The following is an 18,696-nucleotide window of genomic DNA, read 5'->3' as shown; positions in this document are numbered from 1 at the left end:
CCTCCTGAGTGTGGGGATTAGAGGCATGTATCATTGTGCCTGGCTGCCTTGAGAGCGCATGTGTGTGTGTGTGTGTGTGTGTGTGTGTGTGTGTGTGAGAGAGAGAGAGAGAGAGAGAGAGAGAGAGAGAGAGAGAGAGAGAGAATGAGTGTGTCATGTGTGGAACCAGTCAGATTGCAGGCGTCTATTCTCTTCTTCTGCCATGTGGGTCCCAGAAATCATCTCATTGGCCCTTTTTATGATTTAATATAAATTTAAGCCTTAAACTCTTTCATGAATTGTAATTATGCTATATAATAGTTAATATTCATTATCACTTGTCTGGACTTAAATCACCCAGAACATCGTGGAGATATATCTACGGATGCAAATGGGAGAGTGTTTTGGGGAGAATTAACTGAGGATGGAGGACCTATCCTGAATGTGGTGGTACCCTGGGGGCTGGGTCAGAATGAAAAGAGGAAATGGAAGGCCAGTGAGATGGCTCAGTGGGTCCAGGGGTTTGCTGCCAAGCCGGATGACCTGAATTCCATCTCTGGACACCCCAGGGTAGGAGAGAACCAATGCCTGCCCACTGTCCTCTGACTTCCACACGCCCATCATGGCGTGTAGGCCCCTCCCCCACCTGCCGACACATAAAGATGGGGGTGGTGGGTTAACAGGCACAGCACACATGGTCTGCCCCGCTCTCTGCTTTCTCGTTAGCCATGAATCAAACAGCCTCCTCCACTCCGACGACGACATAATAGCATGCTCAGGCCCACGGTTCCAGTGGCTGTGACTGAGTCCTAGGAAGCCATGAGCCAGACTCCATCTTGGCCCTCTAAAGCTGTTTCTGTCACGGCAGCATGAAAGTCACTAATACAGACCTCATGGGGCTTCCACAGAAAGTCTGCACTAGCCTGCCTCAGCCAAGATACCCTGGCAGACCCTTAAGAGCCCACCAGCAGGAGGAGGCCATGGGCTCTGGTCTCCAAACCGACTTTCTGGAGCTGGGGAGATGGCTGGTCAGGAGAGTGTCATGGAAGCCTGACGACCCAAGTTCTATCCCAGAACCCACATAAAAATGCCAGGCTTGGTGCTGTGTGCTTATAATCTCCCCTGGGGCTCCCTGGCTGGCCGGCCCAGCTGACCCAGTGAATTATACAAAATGAGAGAGTCTCAGGAAGTAAGTGGGGCCAGGAAGATGATTGAGTGTGTAAAGGTGCCTGTCACCAACTCAGATGACCAGAGTTCCACCCCAGTACCTATATGGTGGAAGGAGGGAACTGACTCCCGCTGACCCCCACACAAGCCCTGTGACATCCCCACCCTCAAAAAAAGACAACATAATTTACAAAACTTTTTAGAAGGAGACCAGCACCTGGGCATCAATGCCTAAGGCTATCCTCTGGTCTCCATGGTTACAAAGTAAAATCTACTAGGGAAAGAGAAATAAATCAATTTGACTAAATAAACTGAACTTCTGTTCTTGAAGACAAGGACACTTCCAGAAGGGAATGCTCACGACATAAGTAACAGGGACCTGTCTGGAGGATGAACCTGCGTCCGTAACCACGGAGGAAGAGAACTTGCAGGTTTCCAGGCAGAAGTCACCCCCATCCCCGTGGGACCTGGCTTAGAGGGCCCTGAGTCCAGACAGTAGGTTATAGGGCACCAGCCATGTCTCTCTTGAGCAAGAGACTAGTGGGTCAGAGGCCACAGGCGAGTAGGGATAGGAGTCCCGGGCCACACCGAGGCTGTTACCTTTAGCCTTGTTTCTGCCTCTCCACCACTAGAGACTTACAGTCCACAACTATAGGGTCAGCATTAGCCACAACTGGGGACTCCCACAGAACCTGGCCACCTCACCAAGCAGCTTCAGCTCACTGTTTCGTCAAGAATAGCAGTTGGGCATGTTGGTACACACTTGCAATCCCAGTACTCAGGGAGACGGAGGCAGGTGGATGGCACATTTGATCCCTTGGCCTCAACCGTACCAGTGGTGGTGGTGGTGGTGGTGGGAAGGCAGGTGTGCAGGGCCACACTGCTGCAGGCCGCAGGAATATATCATAAGAACTCAGCTGGTTATGGCAAAGTCACTACCTGGAGGGATCAGGGAATTCCTCCAGAGGAAGCCAAATTCCAAGGAGTTTTTGGTGTTACTTGGCTTGTTATATATCAGCTGTCTTCTGTTATGAAAATCATGTGTGCCTTCATAGTTTTTCCCAATTGACTTTTCCCTAAAAAGGGCTAACAGTATGGACTGATCACTCTCTGGATATACACATTCCAGGTATTTGGAGATCAGCCTCAGGAAAGGCTTTCTCTGGAATCAGATATCTCCCTTTGCCACTTTTCAAGGACTACAAGAAGCACCACCCAGGTGGGCGCCCAAGTTCCAAGGATAACAGTGATAACAGCCTACATACAAGTCTCCTGACTTAAGGTAAATTCTACAAGGGGACACCGCCCAGGTGGGCTCCCAACTTTCAAGGACTAACAGTAATAACAGCCCACATACAAGTCTCCTGACATAAATTCCACAAGGGGACACCACCTAGGTCAGGTAGACATTAAATAATAGCTTTACTCAATTTAGCTTGGACCCTCCCTTTTTATACCGGGACTTCCAGGGCATGGGACAGAGAGGAGAAAAGAGAATGGAAGAACTAGATGGGTAAGAACTGGAGAGGAACAAACTGAGATGGGGAAGAACTAGATTGAAGGGCGAGAAGAGAGTACTAGAAGAACGAGATGAAGATGAGGAAGAGCCAGAGGGGGAAGAACAAGATGAGGAAGAACAAGAGAGAGAAGGAGATAGGAGAGAAGGAGATGGGAGAGGGGCTGAGATGGGAAGAAACTAGATGGATGAGAACCTAGAAGGGGCGGAACTAGATGGAGGAATTAAGATAGAACCTAGAGGGGACAGTAGATAAATATAGAGAGAAATCAGGCAAGAAAGGAGCTAGACATGAGAGCAGAGTATAAGCTTGTAGAGAGAAAACTATCACAGAATAATAAAGTGCATAACTAAGGAGTTTCATGTACACAGAATCATTTCTTTTCATCAAAGATTAATTATCAGCTGGTTGTAGATTCTTCCCGGACACTGGGAGGGGACTATAAGGGGGTGTGCCCCCTTAGTCCCTGATACCACACCTGGCTGAAAGGTATCATTCTAGCACACCAGGCTTCAAAAAGGCAGCTTTCTGTTTTGCTTCTCTTTTTCTTTCTTTTTGAGACAGCACTACATAGCCTTGGCTGGCCTACGTACTCTCTGTGTAGATCAGGCTGGCCTTGAATTCACAGAGAATTCTGCTTCCTGAGTGCTGGGATTAAAAGTGTGTGCCACCAGGCCCAACTCAAAAGACATCAACATTTTAAATGAGGAAAGTTGTCTAGAGTGGAAATCTTACATTTGGCTGTGATTTCCTTCTGAGTGGGAAGTTCAAGAACACAATGCCACCCCTTATAGAGTAAAAGTCTTGTTTTTAAAACATTACATTTTTTGTTTGTTTTCTTATTTACTTAGTTACTTGTGGGGAGGGGCATGCATCTGCCACAGCATGTATATGCAGATCAGAGGACAACTTGTGGAAGATGGGTCTCTCCATCCATGAGGGTCCCCGGGATCGAACTCAGGTTGTCAGGCTTGGCAGCAAGCATCTTTATTGCTGAGCCACCTCACCAGCCCCAGTTCTTAGGGCTCCAAGGTCCAGCCTGGAATTCTAAAACTATGAACAAGCTGAGCATGTCATACACACCAGCACTTCCAACACTGGGGAGGTGGAGGCAGGGGAAATCAGAAGTTCAAGCTATTGTGATGTCGAGGAGGACAGCCTGGACTACATGAGACCCTGTCTCAAAAAAGGTGGGGCCACATAGATGGCTCAGAGAGTAAAGTCACTTGCTGTTAAGCCTGCTCACCTGAGTTTGATCCCTAGGACTCACATGGCAGAATCCACATGTGTTACATGAACACACCATCCATACATACAAACATGGAGCATAATTTTCCCAAAGTTTTAATTATATGTGTCTGGGGAGGGGAATGTGCACATGAATCAGGTGCCCTCACACACCAGAGGGGTCAGATGCTGCGAAGCTGTAGTTATAGGGAGTTGTGAGTCACTCTACATAAATGCTGGGACTCCAACTCAGGTCCTCTGAGCAAGAAGTACATGCGCTTAAACTGCTGAGCCATCTCTCCAGCCCAAAATGTACAAACAAACAAACCACAGGGTTAGGGGCCTAGCCCATTTGGTAGAGAGCTTGCCTAGCTAGCATGCCCAAGGCCCTGGGCCCACCCCCAACACTGCATATGACATGGAGGCATAAGCCTGTAATCTCGGCACTCAGAAGGTAGAGAGAGGAGGTTCAGAAGTTCAAGATCATCCTCAGCTATATCGTGAGTTGGAGGCTAGCCTGGGCCACATGAGACTCTAATTCAAAACTAGCAAATATCTACAAACTGTAGCCCAAAGGAACCCACACATGGAAGAAGAAATTTCCAAGCCAAAGACCACTTGGGAAGAGTCTCAACGGCAGGTGTTTGTAGAGGCAGAATCTTAGTGCCACCCAGTGGCAGGGAGTGTCAGTGGCCATTCTCATCCCATCAGCACAGGGTCGGGCTGTTGTAGACTATTATTTTAAGGTGTGTTACTTTTGTTTATGTTGCATTTGTTTAACTCTGTGAAGCTGTGTTACTGTGCTTGTCTAGAACACCTGATGGTCTAATAAAGAAGTGAATGGCCAATAGCAAGGCAGGAGAAAGGATAGGTGGGGCTGGCAGGCAGAGAGAAGAAATAGGAGGAATCTGGGAGGAGAGAAAAGGAAGTAGCAGAGGAAGAGGACTCCAGGGTCCAGCCACCCAGCTACACAGCCAGCCATGGAGTCAGATTTACAGAAGTTAGAGAACAGGAAAAACCCAGAGGCAAAAGGTAGTCAGGATAATTTAAAGTTAAGGAAAGCTGGCTGGAAAGAAGCCAAGCTAAGGCCGGGAATTTATACTTAAGTATAAGCCTCTGTGTGTGATTTATTTGGGAGCAGGGTGGTGGCCCCCAAAAGAACAAAAACAACCAACACTGAACTGTTTAATAAGCCATCTTCAGATTCTGAATTAAGTATCTTGGAACTGTCTACATATGCTTTGGGGGAGTCTTTTAACTTTGTATTACTTTATTTATTCGTCTCTGTGTGTACATGCATGTGCATCACAAACACATGTGGAGGTCAGAGGACAACTTGTCAATTCTCTCCTTCTACCACATGGGTACTGGGAATCAAACCGAGGTTGTTAAGCTTGGTGACAAGACCATCTGCCCGCTGAGCCATCCTACCCCCCCTTTTTTTTTTTGCATAGTAGTGAGGACCTTAGGCTTTACATGGGAGGCAAGTGTTCCACCACTGAGCTATAGACTTGGCCCAGTTTTGTTTTTTTGTTTGCTGTGATAAAGCTTCACTGTGTAGCCTTGGCTGGCCTAGAATTCGCTATGTAGACCAGGCTGGCCTCAAACTCACAGAAATCACCTGCCTCTGCCTCCTGAGTGCTGGGATTAAAGGTATCCACCATTATGCTTGACTATTTATTTATTTTGAAACAGGGTTTTATGTACCCCAGCCTGACTTTGAACTTGCTATGTAGCTTCTGTTCCCCCTGCCTCCACACCCAAGTGTGCACCACCACACCCAATACATGGTATTGGGGTAGACCTTCAGCTTCATGCATGCTAGGTGAGCACTCCGCTACTTAAGCTACAGTTTGAGAACAGTTTTTTGTTTGTTTTTGTTTTCATTTGAAACATGGTCTTACTCTGCAGCCCAGGCTGTCCTGGAACTCAGAGCAATCCTTCTGCTTCAGGCTCCCCAGTGCTGGGATTATATACATGTGCTACCACACCTGGTCCCAGCTGACACTTGGATTATAACCTCTGGAGAAACATTGGCTCTCCTGTCTGGCCCCTGAATTCTGGGCCCAAAGATATGATAATTAGCATATTGTCATGTCTGTCGGGCTGCCAACTTTGGGGTCATTTGTCATGCAGTGATAGAGAGCTCACTTGCTAGGCATGTGGGAGATTTCACCTTCTCTTTCTTCCTCCTCTTCCTCTTCTACCTTTCCCGTGTGTGTGTGTGTGTGTGTGTGTGTGTGTGTGTGTGTGTGTGTGTGTGTTATGCACATGTGTATGCACATCTTTGCATGAGTGGAGGTGCCCATGTATGCAGGAGATGGCTTAGTTGGTAAAGTACTAGCCTTGCAAAGTGAGGACCCGAGTTCACTCCCAGAGCCATGTTAAAAAGCCAGGCGGAGTAGCACACTTTTGTAATCCTAGCACCAGGAAGGCAGGGAGCGGTGGATCCCCGGGACTCGCTGGCCAGCCAGCCCAGCCCTCTTGGCAATCTCCAGGCTGGCAGAGACGGTCTAAAAGACAAGGTGGCTGGCACTTGAGTCTGACCTCTGGTCTCCACAGGCCTGCATGCGCACACAGACATACAGACATACACACGAGGAAGTAAAACTGAAATCATTCCCTCCTCCTTTGTTTCCCTCAGGTAATGTGGTCACAGCCACACAAAAATGAGAAATGTCGACACTGTCCACTCTTCCCGTGGATGTAAAAACCCACCTGGGAAGGCTGGGGATGTGGGTCCCTTGGTAAGGTGCTGGCTTAGCATGCTGGAGGCTCTGGGGTCCATTCCCAGCACTGCATGATCCAGGTGTGACTGCACAAGTCTGTAAGCCTAGCACTAAGGAGGCAGAGGTAGGCAGATCTCCATGAGTTTGAGGTCAGCTTCATCTATGAGTTCCAGGGCTACATGATAAGAGAGACCCTTTCTCAAAAAACACCAAAAAAGACAAAAGGACCAAGAACAACTCTCTTGGGGTGGATTACCAGTGTTCTCGTCCTCATCATCGTCCTCTCCTTCTTCCTCCTCCTCCTCCCCCTCCTCCTCCTCCAGCTGCCGAGGCTGCCTCCGTAAACGCAGTTCCAGGGAGCTGGTGTTGCTGTCGTACACGATGCAGTATCTCACGCACTCCAGATCCACCGACTCCGGGATGAGGTACTGGTTCTCTCTCTGAGGAAACCACACAGATGTGCTGCTGGGGAGCTCAGCTGGGTACACTGTCTCTGCACGACATCCCAGGGGAGCTTGAGGCAGGCTGGGGGTCCTGTCCTCCTTCCCTTGCTAACCATTAACAAACGGGAGAGTCTCTTGCCTCTCTACTTCTCTACCTGTCACTAAGACTGGCGGCAGTGGGGGACTAGAGTGGAGATGGCCTGGCTAGAGAATGGCGGTCCATCACTGAACTCACAGCCCCTCAGAGTCATTGTGGCTGGATGACTGGGAGGTGGTGGTACACCTAAACCCCAAATCACTTCTGAAGCGGAAGTCCTGAGTGAGCAAATGTCACCAGGAGAACCATGGGGGCAGGTTATGGGATGGCAGGGACTTGGGTCTCCTGTTTAGTCTCTAATTGTATTACTGACTGCCCCCACTGCTGTGACGGACTACTTAACAAGAGAAGCTTACGGGGAGGGGGGGAGGGGTTCATTTTCACTCAGAGTTTGAGCTTTGAGGTTTTATAATCGTGCCTCATTTCTGATCTATCCTCTGCTTCCCAATTATGGACAAAATGTGACCTGTTGGCTTCCCCGCCTGCCATCTTGCCTTCCTCACTAAGACAGGACCAAACCCCTCCAACTGTGAGCTCAAATATCCCCTCCCTCCCCTTTCCTATAATTCTCTTGTCAAGTGTTCTGTCACAGCTCAAGAATGAGATAAGTCACCAATAAAGGAGTCCTGAGGTGATGAGCTCACCTGAGGAGGGGGTGAGGTCACCTGAGGAGGGGGTGAGGTCACCTGAGGAGGGGGTGAGGTCACCTGAGGAGGGGGTGAGGTCACCTGGGGAAGGGATGAACTCACCTGAGGAATGGATGAGGTCACCTGGAAGGAGGTGAGATCACCTGGGGAAGGGAGAGCTCCCCTGGGGAGTGGATGTAGTCTCACATTACTAGACTCATCCAGAAACCAACAGACGTTCTAGAACTCAAGGATTCCTGAGTGGCTGACAGCTCAGAGTGTGGCCTTTACTTGCTCTCAGGGTCCCTTCTGAGCCCCATGCTGTCTGGGCAACTGGCCTATGTGATGCAGAAGTCCCAACAGAGGCGTGCCAAAGGCTGTGACAAGTGCCCATGCATTCTGCTTTACAGAACAGCCTCACGGCAGGAAGTTAAGGGCAATAGAAGTCCTAACTAATAAGGATCTCTGGAACTCAAAGGGATGAAAGCTTACTGGGAGAACATTCAGGGAGATGCCTGTTGCCTGGTGGGGGTCCACACATCACACCCTAGTACAGGGAAGCTGAGGTTGGAGGCTCTTGGGCTCTAGGACAGTTTAGGCCACATACCAAGACACTGGCTAAGAATAAACAAGAATAAGGGCCAGTGAGCTGCCTCAGCAGGTAAAGGTGCTTGCTGACAAGCCTGAGGACCTGAGTTCAATCCCTGGGACCCACATGTAGAGGTTACCTTCTGATCCCCACATATGTGACATGGCCTGCCATGCCAGGTACATACCCACCCTCCACAGAGAGAGATGGGAGGGGGGAGACACACACACACACACACACACACACATACACACAGGTGTAATAAAAGGGTTGAAGAGGTCACTTGGCAGTTAAGAATACTTTCTACACTTGAGTTCAGTTCCCAGCACCTACCTTGAGTGGCTCACATCTGTCTGTAACTCAAGCTCTAGGGGATTCAATGGATCCAATGTCCTCTTCTGGACTCTGCAGGCATCTGCACTCATGCATACACATGTACACACACACACACACACACACACACACACACACACACACACACCACACTTTTGTTTTTGTTTTTCGAGACAGGGTTTCTCTGTGTAGTTTTGGTACCTGTCCTAGAACTCACTCTATCGACCAGGCTGGCCTCGAACTCACAGAGATCCACCTGCCTCTGCCTCCTGAGTGCTGGGATGAAAGGCATGTGCCACCACCACCCAGCTTCCACACACACACACACACACACACACACACACACACACACACACTTTTTAAAAAATAATAATGTAGCTGGGCAGTGGTGGCGCACGCCTGTAATCCCAGCACTCGGGAGGCAGAAGCAGGCAGATCTCTGAGAGTTTGAGGCCAGCCTGGGCTACAGAGTGAGTTCCAGGAAAGTCACAAAGCAACAGAGAGAAACCCTGTCTCGAAAAACAAAAAAAACAAAAAACAAAACAAAATAATAATAATAATAATAATAATAATAATAATGTAATAAAAATTTTAAGAAACATAAGGTAGAAAGTGATAGAAAAAGATAAGTATCATCCTTTGGCTTACACACACACACACACACACACAATCACATGATCATATAATATATACATAGTCACGCAATACACATACATGATTACATAATACACTCACACAACCATAAAACAAACACACACACGTTACACAAGCACACACACAGTCACATGATCACACAATATACAGTTATGCAATACACATACATGATTACATAATACGCTCACACAATCACATAACACACACACACAAACAAAAAATGGTAAACAAAGACTGGGAAGTGTGCTGGGTAGAGCGACGGCCTCTCTCTGGTCACTGGTACATATGTGCCAACAATCTGTACTGACGACCTACTAGATGCCAGAGGCTAGACAAAGTAGGACCCACCACCATGCTCACAGCCAAGTCCTGGGGACAGAGAGAGCAGTGTCCACAGGCTGTATGGACCCTCCCCCCAGATTACAGCCTGCATGACTTACGACATACTTACTAATGGCAGGAACAGCGAGTGTCTACCAGGAAGAACTCTAGGGATGTGGCAGGGTTCCACAGGACATGCACCATCCCTGCCAGCCTGTCCCTCACAGTTGATGCCACCCTCTGGACCCAGGACAAAACCTCCCTGTCCTCCCACCCTCGCAGGTCCCCAGGCTGCCTGCTTCTGACTCAACCTGATACCTTCTTCACTCTAAGGGCGGTGATCACATGGCTCTCATCATACTGCCTTTTGGTTCGAACATCTGGGAAAGAAAAGAGTCGAACTCAGAACAGGAACTGTAAAGGGACACAACACTGGTGGGTAGGTGGGTAACTGTCCACTCAAAACACAGCTGAGATCTTGGCACCTAGTGTGTATGTAGCAGGGATGGAGACAGGAGGACTGTGAGTTTGAAGCCAGCCAGGGCTACACAGCAAGACTCTTGTCTTCAAATAAATAGTCTCTGCATTTATATGTGTGTTGGAGGATGCACACATGCCACACATGAGTGGGGGTCAGAGGATAACCTGTGGGAGGGAGCCTGACACGTCTTAGTTGTGCTTTCTTGGTGCTGGACCACTGGCCTGCACCACTATGCTGTGGGGGACTCCCCTTGAGCTATTCTTGAATTATCTATTCTTGAATGTCTAGCAGTATGACATTCAATAACAGCATTGTTTCCCTCCATTTATATGTGCATGTGTGTGGTGTATGTACATAAGCATGTGCACAAGAGTGTGTAAGGGTACAGGTCAATGTGTGTGCACATGTCTGTGTTTCTTCCTCAATTCCTCTTCAGGCTGAGTCTCTCACTGAACCCAGAGCTCACATTTTTACCCAATCAAGTCAACCCAGCATGTCCTGTCTCGCCCTCCTGAGTTCTGGGATTACAGGCAGGCTGCCAAACCACCTGGCTTTTTTCTAAATGTTTATTTATGTGCATTGGTGTTTTGCGTCCAAGTATATCTGTATGAGGGTATCGGGTTCTCTAGAATTGGAATTACAGACAGTTGTGAGCTTCCATGTGGATGCTGGGAATTGAACCTAGGTCCTCTGGAAGAGCAGCCAGTGCTCTTAACCACCGAGCCATCTCTCCAGCCTTCACCCAACTTTTTTGGTTTTTTGAGACAGGGTTTCTCTGTGTAGCTTTGCGCCTTTCCTGGAACTCACTCTGTAGCCCAGGCTGGCCTCGAACTCACAGAGATCCACCTGCCTCTGCCTCCCGAGTGCTGGGATTAAAGGCATGTGCCACCACCGCCCGGCCTCACCTGACCTTTATACAGTGCCGGGGACCAAACTCTGGTGTTCAGGATTCCATGGCAAGCCCTTTATCTACTGAGCCTAATCACAGGGAGCATTTTGAACCAAACAACAAAACAACTTTCTAATGCCATTTATTGCCCTTCCCAAACCTTTGGCAACCTTCAGAAGGAAGGTGTGCAGGCCACTGTTCTCAACATACCCACTGGTTAACCGTGTGCTGATGCACGTGTGTAATGGTGTATGTGTTGTGTGTCTGGATGTTGGTGTTGGTATGTGTGTCTGGGTGGGTGCGCTGTTGTTTTCCACTCACCCAGTAAGCAGAGGTAGTTGGGCTCAGCTAATCTGGACAGCTTTGAGACCTGATTCAAGATGTTATAGAGTTCCGTCGGCTCACAGAAGAGCAGCTCAGCCATGCTGCTGGGAAGAATCAACAGCGCACGAGTTCAGCTCATCTGAGACAAACGGCCAGACAATGAGAAACCGAATTAAACACTTCAAAAATTGGAAGTGAGGGGCTGGGGCTCAATTGACCAAGTGCTTGCCCAGTGTGTGTAAATCACAACTTATGAATATGCAAATATACTGTATAATATATGAATGCGTAAACGTGTATTACAACATATGGAACCACATAATACCAAGTAGGCTATAAACAGTTCCTGTTTCATTTGTTCTCTGTCTGTCTGTCTCTCTCTCTCTCTCTCCCCGTGTGTGTGTGTGTGTGTGTGTGTGTGTGTGTGTGTGTGTGTGTGCACGCATGCACTGGAAATTGAGCCTAGGGTCCCTGAATGCTCCACGAATGCCCTGCCCCTGAGCTACATCAACAGCTCTCATTTCTTATTAACAATTAATTAGCACCCATTAAGCCAAGTCTTAGAAATAACCAAGGTAAGCAGAGCGGCCTTATTGAGGTTTCAGTCCTGAGGGAATGCAGATATAGCCACACAGCACGTAGGAAGTGCGCTATAAAAGACTGCTACAGGGTGGGCAGGATTGTTTGGCAAGTGCAAGCATTTGCTGTGTATGCCTGATGACCCAAGTGGAAGGAGAGGATAGACTCCACAAGTCATCCTGTGATCTCCATGTGCATGCCACGCCACACCACACCCACACTCACATATGCAAATGCGTCTTTTAGATTTATTTTCTGAGTCTTTTGCCTCCTGTCTGTATGTGTACCATGTGCGCGCCTGTGCTCATGGAGGCCAGAAGAGGATGTTGGATCCCCTGGAACTAGAATTATGGACAGTTGTGAGCCACCACGTGGGTGTTGGGAACCTCTGTAATAGTAACTCATGCCCTTAGCCACTAAGCCGTCTCTCCAGCCCCTAACAGTTTTTTAAATTAGGGGTTGAAGAGATGGCTCTGTGGTTGAGTGTGTAGTGCTCTTGCAGAAGATCTTAGTTCATATCCTAATTCCCACATCAGGTGGCTCACAACTGCCTGTGACTCTAGTTTCAGGGAATCCGGCGCCCTCTTATGACCATCACCGGTACCTGCACTTACATGTACATATACCCCCACACAGACACGCATGCACACACACGGTTTAAAATAAATCTTTTAAATGTTTTTATTATGATTTGTATAGGAAATGTCTGCCACGGGCTCACACTCTGAATACTCCTTCCCCAGCTGGGGACCTGGTCAGAGGCTATCTACAGAGTGGCTGCTAAACTGAGACAGGAGGCTGGACAAGATGGAGGAGAAAGGGTGAAGGAGAAGAGAACATTATTCCCACGGAAGCAGGAGTGAGCTGGGTACATGGGAGGGTTAGGAGCAGTCTGATGTGGGTACAGCTGGAGAGGAACATGAGGCTACTGAACAGCATTGTGGGCTGTGGTGAAGACCTGACATCAAGTGGGGAACAACGGATGTGTACACAGCTGGCTCTGGCTCAGGTGGGGAGGGCTGCTTGCGGGACACTGAGTCTTGACACACTGTTTCTGGGAGCTACCTTCTAGAAGGTTTGTCAAGGAGATCAACAGGGAAAGGTGGAAGAAAAATTGAGTCCGGGGAGTAACCTTGCTCAAGACAGTTCCATTTAAATCACTGGTACAAGGCTTAAGAAATGCCAGTATTAGGTGGTGGTGGTGGTGGTGGTGGTGGCGCATGCCTGTAATCCCAGCACACGGGAAGCAGAGGCAGGTGGATCTCTGAGTTCGAGGCTAACCTGGTCTACAGAGTGAGTTCCAGGACAACCAGGGCTACACAGAGAAACCTTGTCTCAAAAAGACAGAAAAGAGAAGCCAATATTTGGGGCTGGAGAGGTGGCTCAGCAGTTAAGAGCATTTGTTGCTCTTACAGGTGACCCATGGTCAGTTCCTAGCATCCACACAGTGGCTCACAACTATCCGTGACTGGAATTCCAGAGGAGCCAATGCTTTCCAACCTCCATTGGCACCAGGCATGTGTGTGGTATACATACATACATGAAGGCAAAACACTCATAGAAATCCAAGAAATAATTATTTTTTTGTATGTGGAGCTGAGGATCGAACCCAGGGCCTTGCGCTTGCTAGGTAAGCGTTCTACCACTGAGCTAAATCCCCAGCCCCAAATCCAAGAAATTTAAAAAGCTGTTTTAAAAGCCAGTATCTTCATCAAAGACAACAGTGACCCAGGGCCCCAGACCCAGGATCACTCCTGTAATGGGTCCTTTCTGAGCACGGCCACACTCTTGTACCAGCCGTCCTCTGTATATGCATGTACTTCTCACACCTGTGGAGGGCAGAGGACAACCTGGGGTGCCACTCTCCAGGCTCCTTCCCCCTTTGAGAAGGCTCACTCACTCACCTGGATAGTCACACAGTAGGCCAGGCTACCTGGCTGATGAGCCTCCAGGGAACCGCCTGTCTCCACCCTCCGTGTCACCCAGGGTTTCAGGCCTGTGCCACTGTGCCTGGCCACTTTACTTGGGTTCTAAGATATCCAAACTCATGTCCCGACACTTGTCCCATTTATCAGCTGGGCCATCTCCTTAGGCCCTTGCCTGTTCTTCCAGGCAAGGCTTCCCAAGAGTGTGGCATCTTTCCATGGCCTTCTCTTCCTCAGCTCCGATGTCAGGCTCTCTTGGATCTGAATCTGGGCTCTGCCACTTGCTTGGTATTGTATTATCTTAGGGGGCTTAATTAGCTTCTCTATGCCTCAATCTCTATCTCCAAAGTGCGGCAGTAACACTGTCCCAAAGTAGGGTGTAATGGGAGGTGGAGTCAGGAAAGCCAGTTTACAATAATTCCCCAGTACAAGTCAAGTTCAAGACCAACTGGGGCTACATTGAAACCTTGTCTTAAAAAAAAAAAAAAAAAAATCACATTGAGTTGAGATTCAGATTCACCGGTGTAGACACAGGACCTCAGGGATCCATCTAGGTCCTTGAATGTAAGTGGGATCACTCACATTCCCCACCTCCCACATACTATCGAGTCTTGACCTCTAGACTGTCCAGTCTCCACTCACAGAATTGCTGGATAGTTCAGGTACAACATGGCCAACATTTTCGTTTTGAGCCAGGGTTTTGCTACAAAGCCAAGGCTGGCCTCAAACTGCCTCTGCTTCCCAAGTGCAGGGATTACAGGTATGAGCCATTACACTCAATAGTTCAAAACCTTTTTTGTGCATTTGTGTTTATATGTTTATGTGTGTGAGTGTGTGTGTAGGTCAGGGGTTGATGGCAGGTGTCTCCTTCAGTTGTTTTTATATCTTATTTTTGGAGACAGCATCTCTCACTGACCTGGAGTTCATCAATTCAGATAGACTAGCTGGCCAGCTAGCCTCAGCAATCCTCCTGTCTCTGCCTCCCTAGCATTGGGATTATAGATACCTGGCCTTTTTTCCCCTTAGATTTTAAATGTGTGTGTGTGTGTGTGTGTGTGTGTGTGTGTGTGTACATGTGATGTGGAATAATCTCTTGTACACTGTAAAGATTTGTCACTTGTATTGGTTTAATAAAACGCTGATTGGCCAATAGCCAGGCAGGAAGTTAGGTGGGTCAATCAAACAGGATGAAGATGAAGAAGATTGGAGTCAAGAGCCTCGAGAGAGCCACTCAGGAAGCAAGATGCCAGAGGCCCAGTAGACCACAGCCATGTGGCAATACACAGGTTAAATAGAAGTGGGTTAAGTTCAATGTAAGAGCTAGTTAGCAACAAGCCTGAGCTATCGGACAAGCATTTTGCAATTAATATAAGCTTTTGTGTGTTTATTTGGGACTGGGCAGTTGGGACAGAAAACGCTGCCTCAGTTTATATACATGTATAATCTGGCTGTTTCAGTGAGTGCTAGAAATTGAACTCAGGTCTCTAGACTTGGGTGGTTAGTATTTTATCAATTGAGCCATCTCTCCAACCCCACCCAACCTACCCAGGCCAAAACTTTTACCACATATATGCCACACCTCTAATACCTGGTCATCTTTAATCATGCCAGGCTCCATAGGCAACACCATTCCCTGCCAAATCATTGCAGACCTCCTGATAGAGACCTCGCTCCCTCCTCCTCCCTCCCATAACTCACCTCCTAATGGAGTCCAAGTTGGTCAGTTCTATCCATCGCTAGTGTTATTGTCTGAGCCCAAAATATCATCAGGGGATGCTGATTTAATTGCTGCCCAGCAGGGCTTCTTGCTTCCTGCTTTTCCCTGTCTTGTTATTGTGCTTTGCTGTGAAATGGCCCCCATAGGCCTACACATTTGAACACCTGGCCCCAGCCAGTGGCACTGTTTTGGAACCTTTAGGTTCCTGGTCTACATAGTGAGTCCCAGGCCTTCCAGGGATACATAGTGAGACCCTGTCTCAAGAAACAAAACAAAAGTAGACACCATCTGAGAATGACAACTGAGGATGCCCTCTGACCTCTACATGCTGAGTACACAGTGTAGGCAGAATGAGTAATTATAAATGATCTCAAAGCACACTTCTAACTTGGTAACAGGCTAGGTACAAGTTTGATTTTTATTATCATTTGGTTTGTTTTTTTGTTTGTTTTCAGTTTTTTTGAGACAGTGTTTCTCTGTGTAGTTTTGGTGTCTGTCCTGGAGCTTGCTCTGTAGCCCAGGCTGGCCTCGAACTCACAGAGATCTGCCTGGCTCTGCCTCCTGAGTGCTGGGATTAAAGGCGTGTGCCACCACTGACTGGCTAACATTAGTTTTGAGACAGGGTTTCAAGTAGCCCAAGCTGGCCTCAAACTCTCTGGAGTCATGGAGTCAAGGATGACCTTGAATTCCCAATCCTCCTCTCCTATCCTCCTCTCCTCGTGCCTGTACCTAAGGAAAAAGAGGCTGGCTGGGAAAAGAGGCTGGCACCACCATGCCCATGCCCACTTTATGAGGTGCCAAAGATCCAGCCCCAGACTCCTTGCATGCTAGGCAAGTTCTCTACCAGCTGATGTAAACCTCCAGACCCCTCCACATCCCTATCATTCATGCCTCAGACCTGGTTAACCACAAACTCTTACCTTCTCTGCCCTTGTGACCTGCCTCTGCACTTCTCTGGTATCCTTATCCATCACATCTTAACCATCTCATGTATAGTTTCTCCCCACCACCCCAAATCCTCCAGCCACTCCATTCCCATGGGTCCAGGGATCCCATGCATTTAAATCAAGCCTTGTTTCCTCCTTAACATGCTTTTGATGGCCTCAAAGGCTCTTGCTGGACACATCCGAAGGAACAAGACACAAGTTGCTTGGCTAGTTTTCCGGCACCCCGAATCATCTGATGTTTCCAACCTCCTCTAAACTTACTCGGCTCTTCCAAAATTCATTGAGGTCCACTCTCAGAATGGTCTCAAGTCAGACAAACAAGAGATAAGCTATGCAGGTACAGTGTTTGCCTACCATTCTCAAGGCCCTAGATTCCATAACCAGCACTGCATAAACTGGGTATAGTGGATGCAAACCAACACTCTGGAGTCAGAGGCAGGAAGATCAGGAGTTCAAGGCCATCCTTGGCTACAAAGAAAGTCTGAGGACAGCTTGGGGTACATGAAAACCTGCCTTAAAAATAATGGTAACAGCCAGGCAGTGGTGGTGCACACCTTTAATTCTAGCATTTGGGAGGCAGGGGCAGGTGGATCTCTGAGTTCAAGGCCAGTGTCTGGTCTATATAGTGAGTTCACAGTTCACATACGTATAAAGTGTTTGGATCAAAGCCACCCCATGCCCACCCATCCAGTTCCTTTCCTATTCCCAGATCCTGAACTTTTTTGTGTGGTTGCTTTGTTTTTGTTTTGTTTTGTTTTTGAACGGGGTTTCATGCTGGTCTCAAACTCACATCAATCCTCCCGCTGCAGCCAGCCTTCTGAGTGCTAGGATTACTGACCTGAACCGTCACACCTGGCTAAGACATTAAACATCTTTTCACATGGGTGGCGTGTGCGCATGTGTATGAGAGCCAGAGGTCAACCTCAGCTGTCATTCTTTGTTGTCTACTGATCCTTAATTTTACATTTTTAAAATCATCTTTAGTTATGTTTATTTTTTGTGTCTCTGTGGGTATGTGCACGTGAATGTAGTAGGTGCCTGTGGAGGTCAGAGGTGATGGCTATTCCTGGAGGTAGAGTTACAGGAGGTTATGAGCCACCCGGTTACGATGCTAGGATCTGAATTCTGCAAGGGAAGCTAGGAAGTGTTCTTAACCATTGAGTCATCTCTCCAGCCCTGATATATGGGGGAATGGTTGCGCGGGGGCGGGGGGGTGTCCCTGTGGAGTCCTTGCTGTCCTGGAATTCATCATATAGTCCAGGCTGGCCTTGAATTCAGAAATCCGCCTGCCTCTGCCTCCCGAGTGCTGAGATTGAAGGCGTGCGCCACCACCGCCCCGCAAACTTAAAAAGCAATTTTTTAAAAGACTTGTGTGTGGTGCACGCACGCACGCGCACACGGTTAGGAAGAAAAGAAGGAAGAAGAGGAGGAAGGGGAAGAGCTGTAGAAACGTGTTCCTCCGCACTGCTGCTGGGATCCAAGGGGAGAGACAAGGACCAGAGCCCGAGTCACAGTCTCCAAACGGTTTTCCTCTTCCCTACCACAGGAAGGTCCTTCCTGCACATCGCCTGCTGCTAAGTCAGTGCTAGGACTTGGTAATCCCAGCAGGGGTGTGTGTGCAAAGCCTGGAAACTCAGCACGGCTCCGTGCCAACTTGTGGGAATGACGGCTCTGACGGGCGCAGTGGGGAAAAGCTGCCCACCCCGCTCCGGGACTCAATCAATTTCCCCAGCAACCCCCTCCAGCCTCGCTCCGGGAGCAGGAAGGCTGGGCCTGGCTGTGGTCAGGGGCTCGGGGGCCGCCTGACCTGCTGCGCGACTTCGGCCGGGCTCCCGGCAGGACGTCTGTCTGGAGCCCCACCTAGGAAACGGTTCCGGTAAGGCGCTTCCACACTAGCGCCTGTCTTCTTGGTCCTCTAGGAGCGCGCTCCACAAGTCCTCCAAACACCCGGTTGCTAGGGGCGTTCCCGGGATTCCGTCTAATCCACGTGACCGCCCTACCGGGAGACCCTGAAAGCCGGCAAAGCCTAACGCCGGAGCTGGGACGGGGAGGAGAACACGCCCAGACAAAACACGGCCGCGTCTCTCTCGCGAGATCACGCAAGGGGGCGGAGTCCAAGAGAGGGTTTCTTTCGGGCGACCGGACGGTGTGA

General features: G+C 48.8%; 1 protein-coding gene across 1 annotated transcript in view; it reads right to left on the bottom strand.

Moving 5' to 3' along the window:
• Positions 1-18,619, bottom strand: part of Styxl1 (serine/threonine/tyrosine interacting like 1) — a 31,330-nt gene extending 12,711 nt beyond the window's left edge. Inside the window, exons 1-4 of the mRNA XM_036171521.1 lie at positions 18,352-18,619; positions 11,374-11,515; positions 10,001-10,062; positions 6,876-7,059 (exon numbers count right to left, since the gene is read on the bottom strand). Coding sequence (XP_036027414.1) covers positions 6,876-7,059; positions 10,001-10,062; positions 11,374-11,476 — 349 coding nt within the window. The 5' untranslated portion in view covers positions 11,477-11,515; positions 18,352-18,619. The remainder of the gene's footprint in view (positions 1-6,875; positions 7,060-10,000; positions 10,063-11,373; positions 11,516-18,351) is intronic.
• Between the last annotated feature and the right edge of the window lie 77 nt (positions 18,620-18,696).

This window comes from Onychomys torridus, chromosome 22 (assembly GCF_903995425.1).
Source record: "Onychomys torridus chromosome 22, mOncTor1.1, whole genome shotgun sequence".
NCBI classification, from domain to species: Eukaryota; Metazoa; Chordata; class Mammalia; order Rodentia; family Cricetidae; genus Onychomys; species Onychomys torridus.
This window is presented reverse-complemented; position numbering and strand designations above follow the sequence as displayed.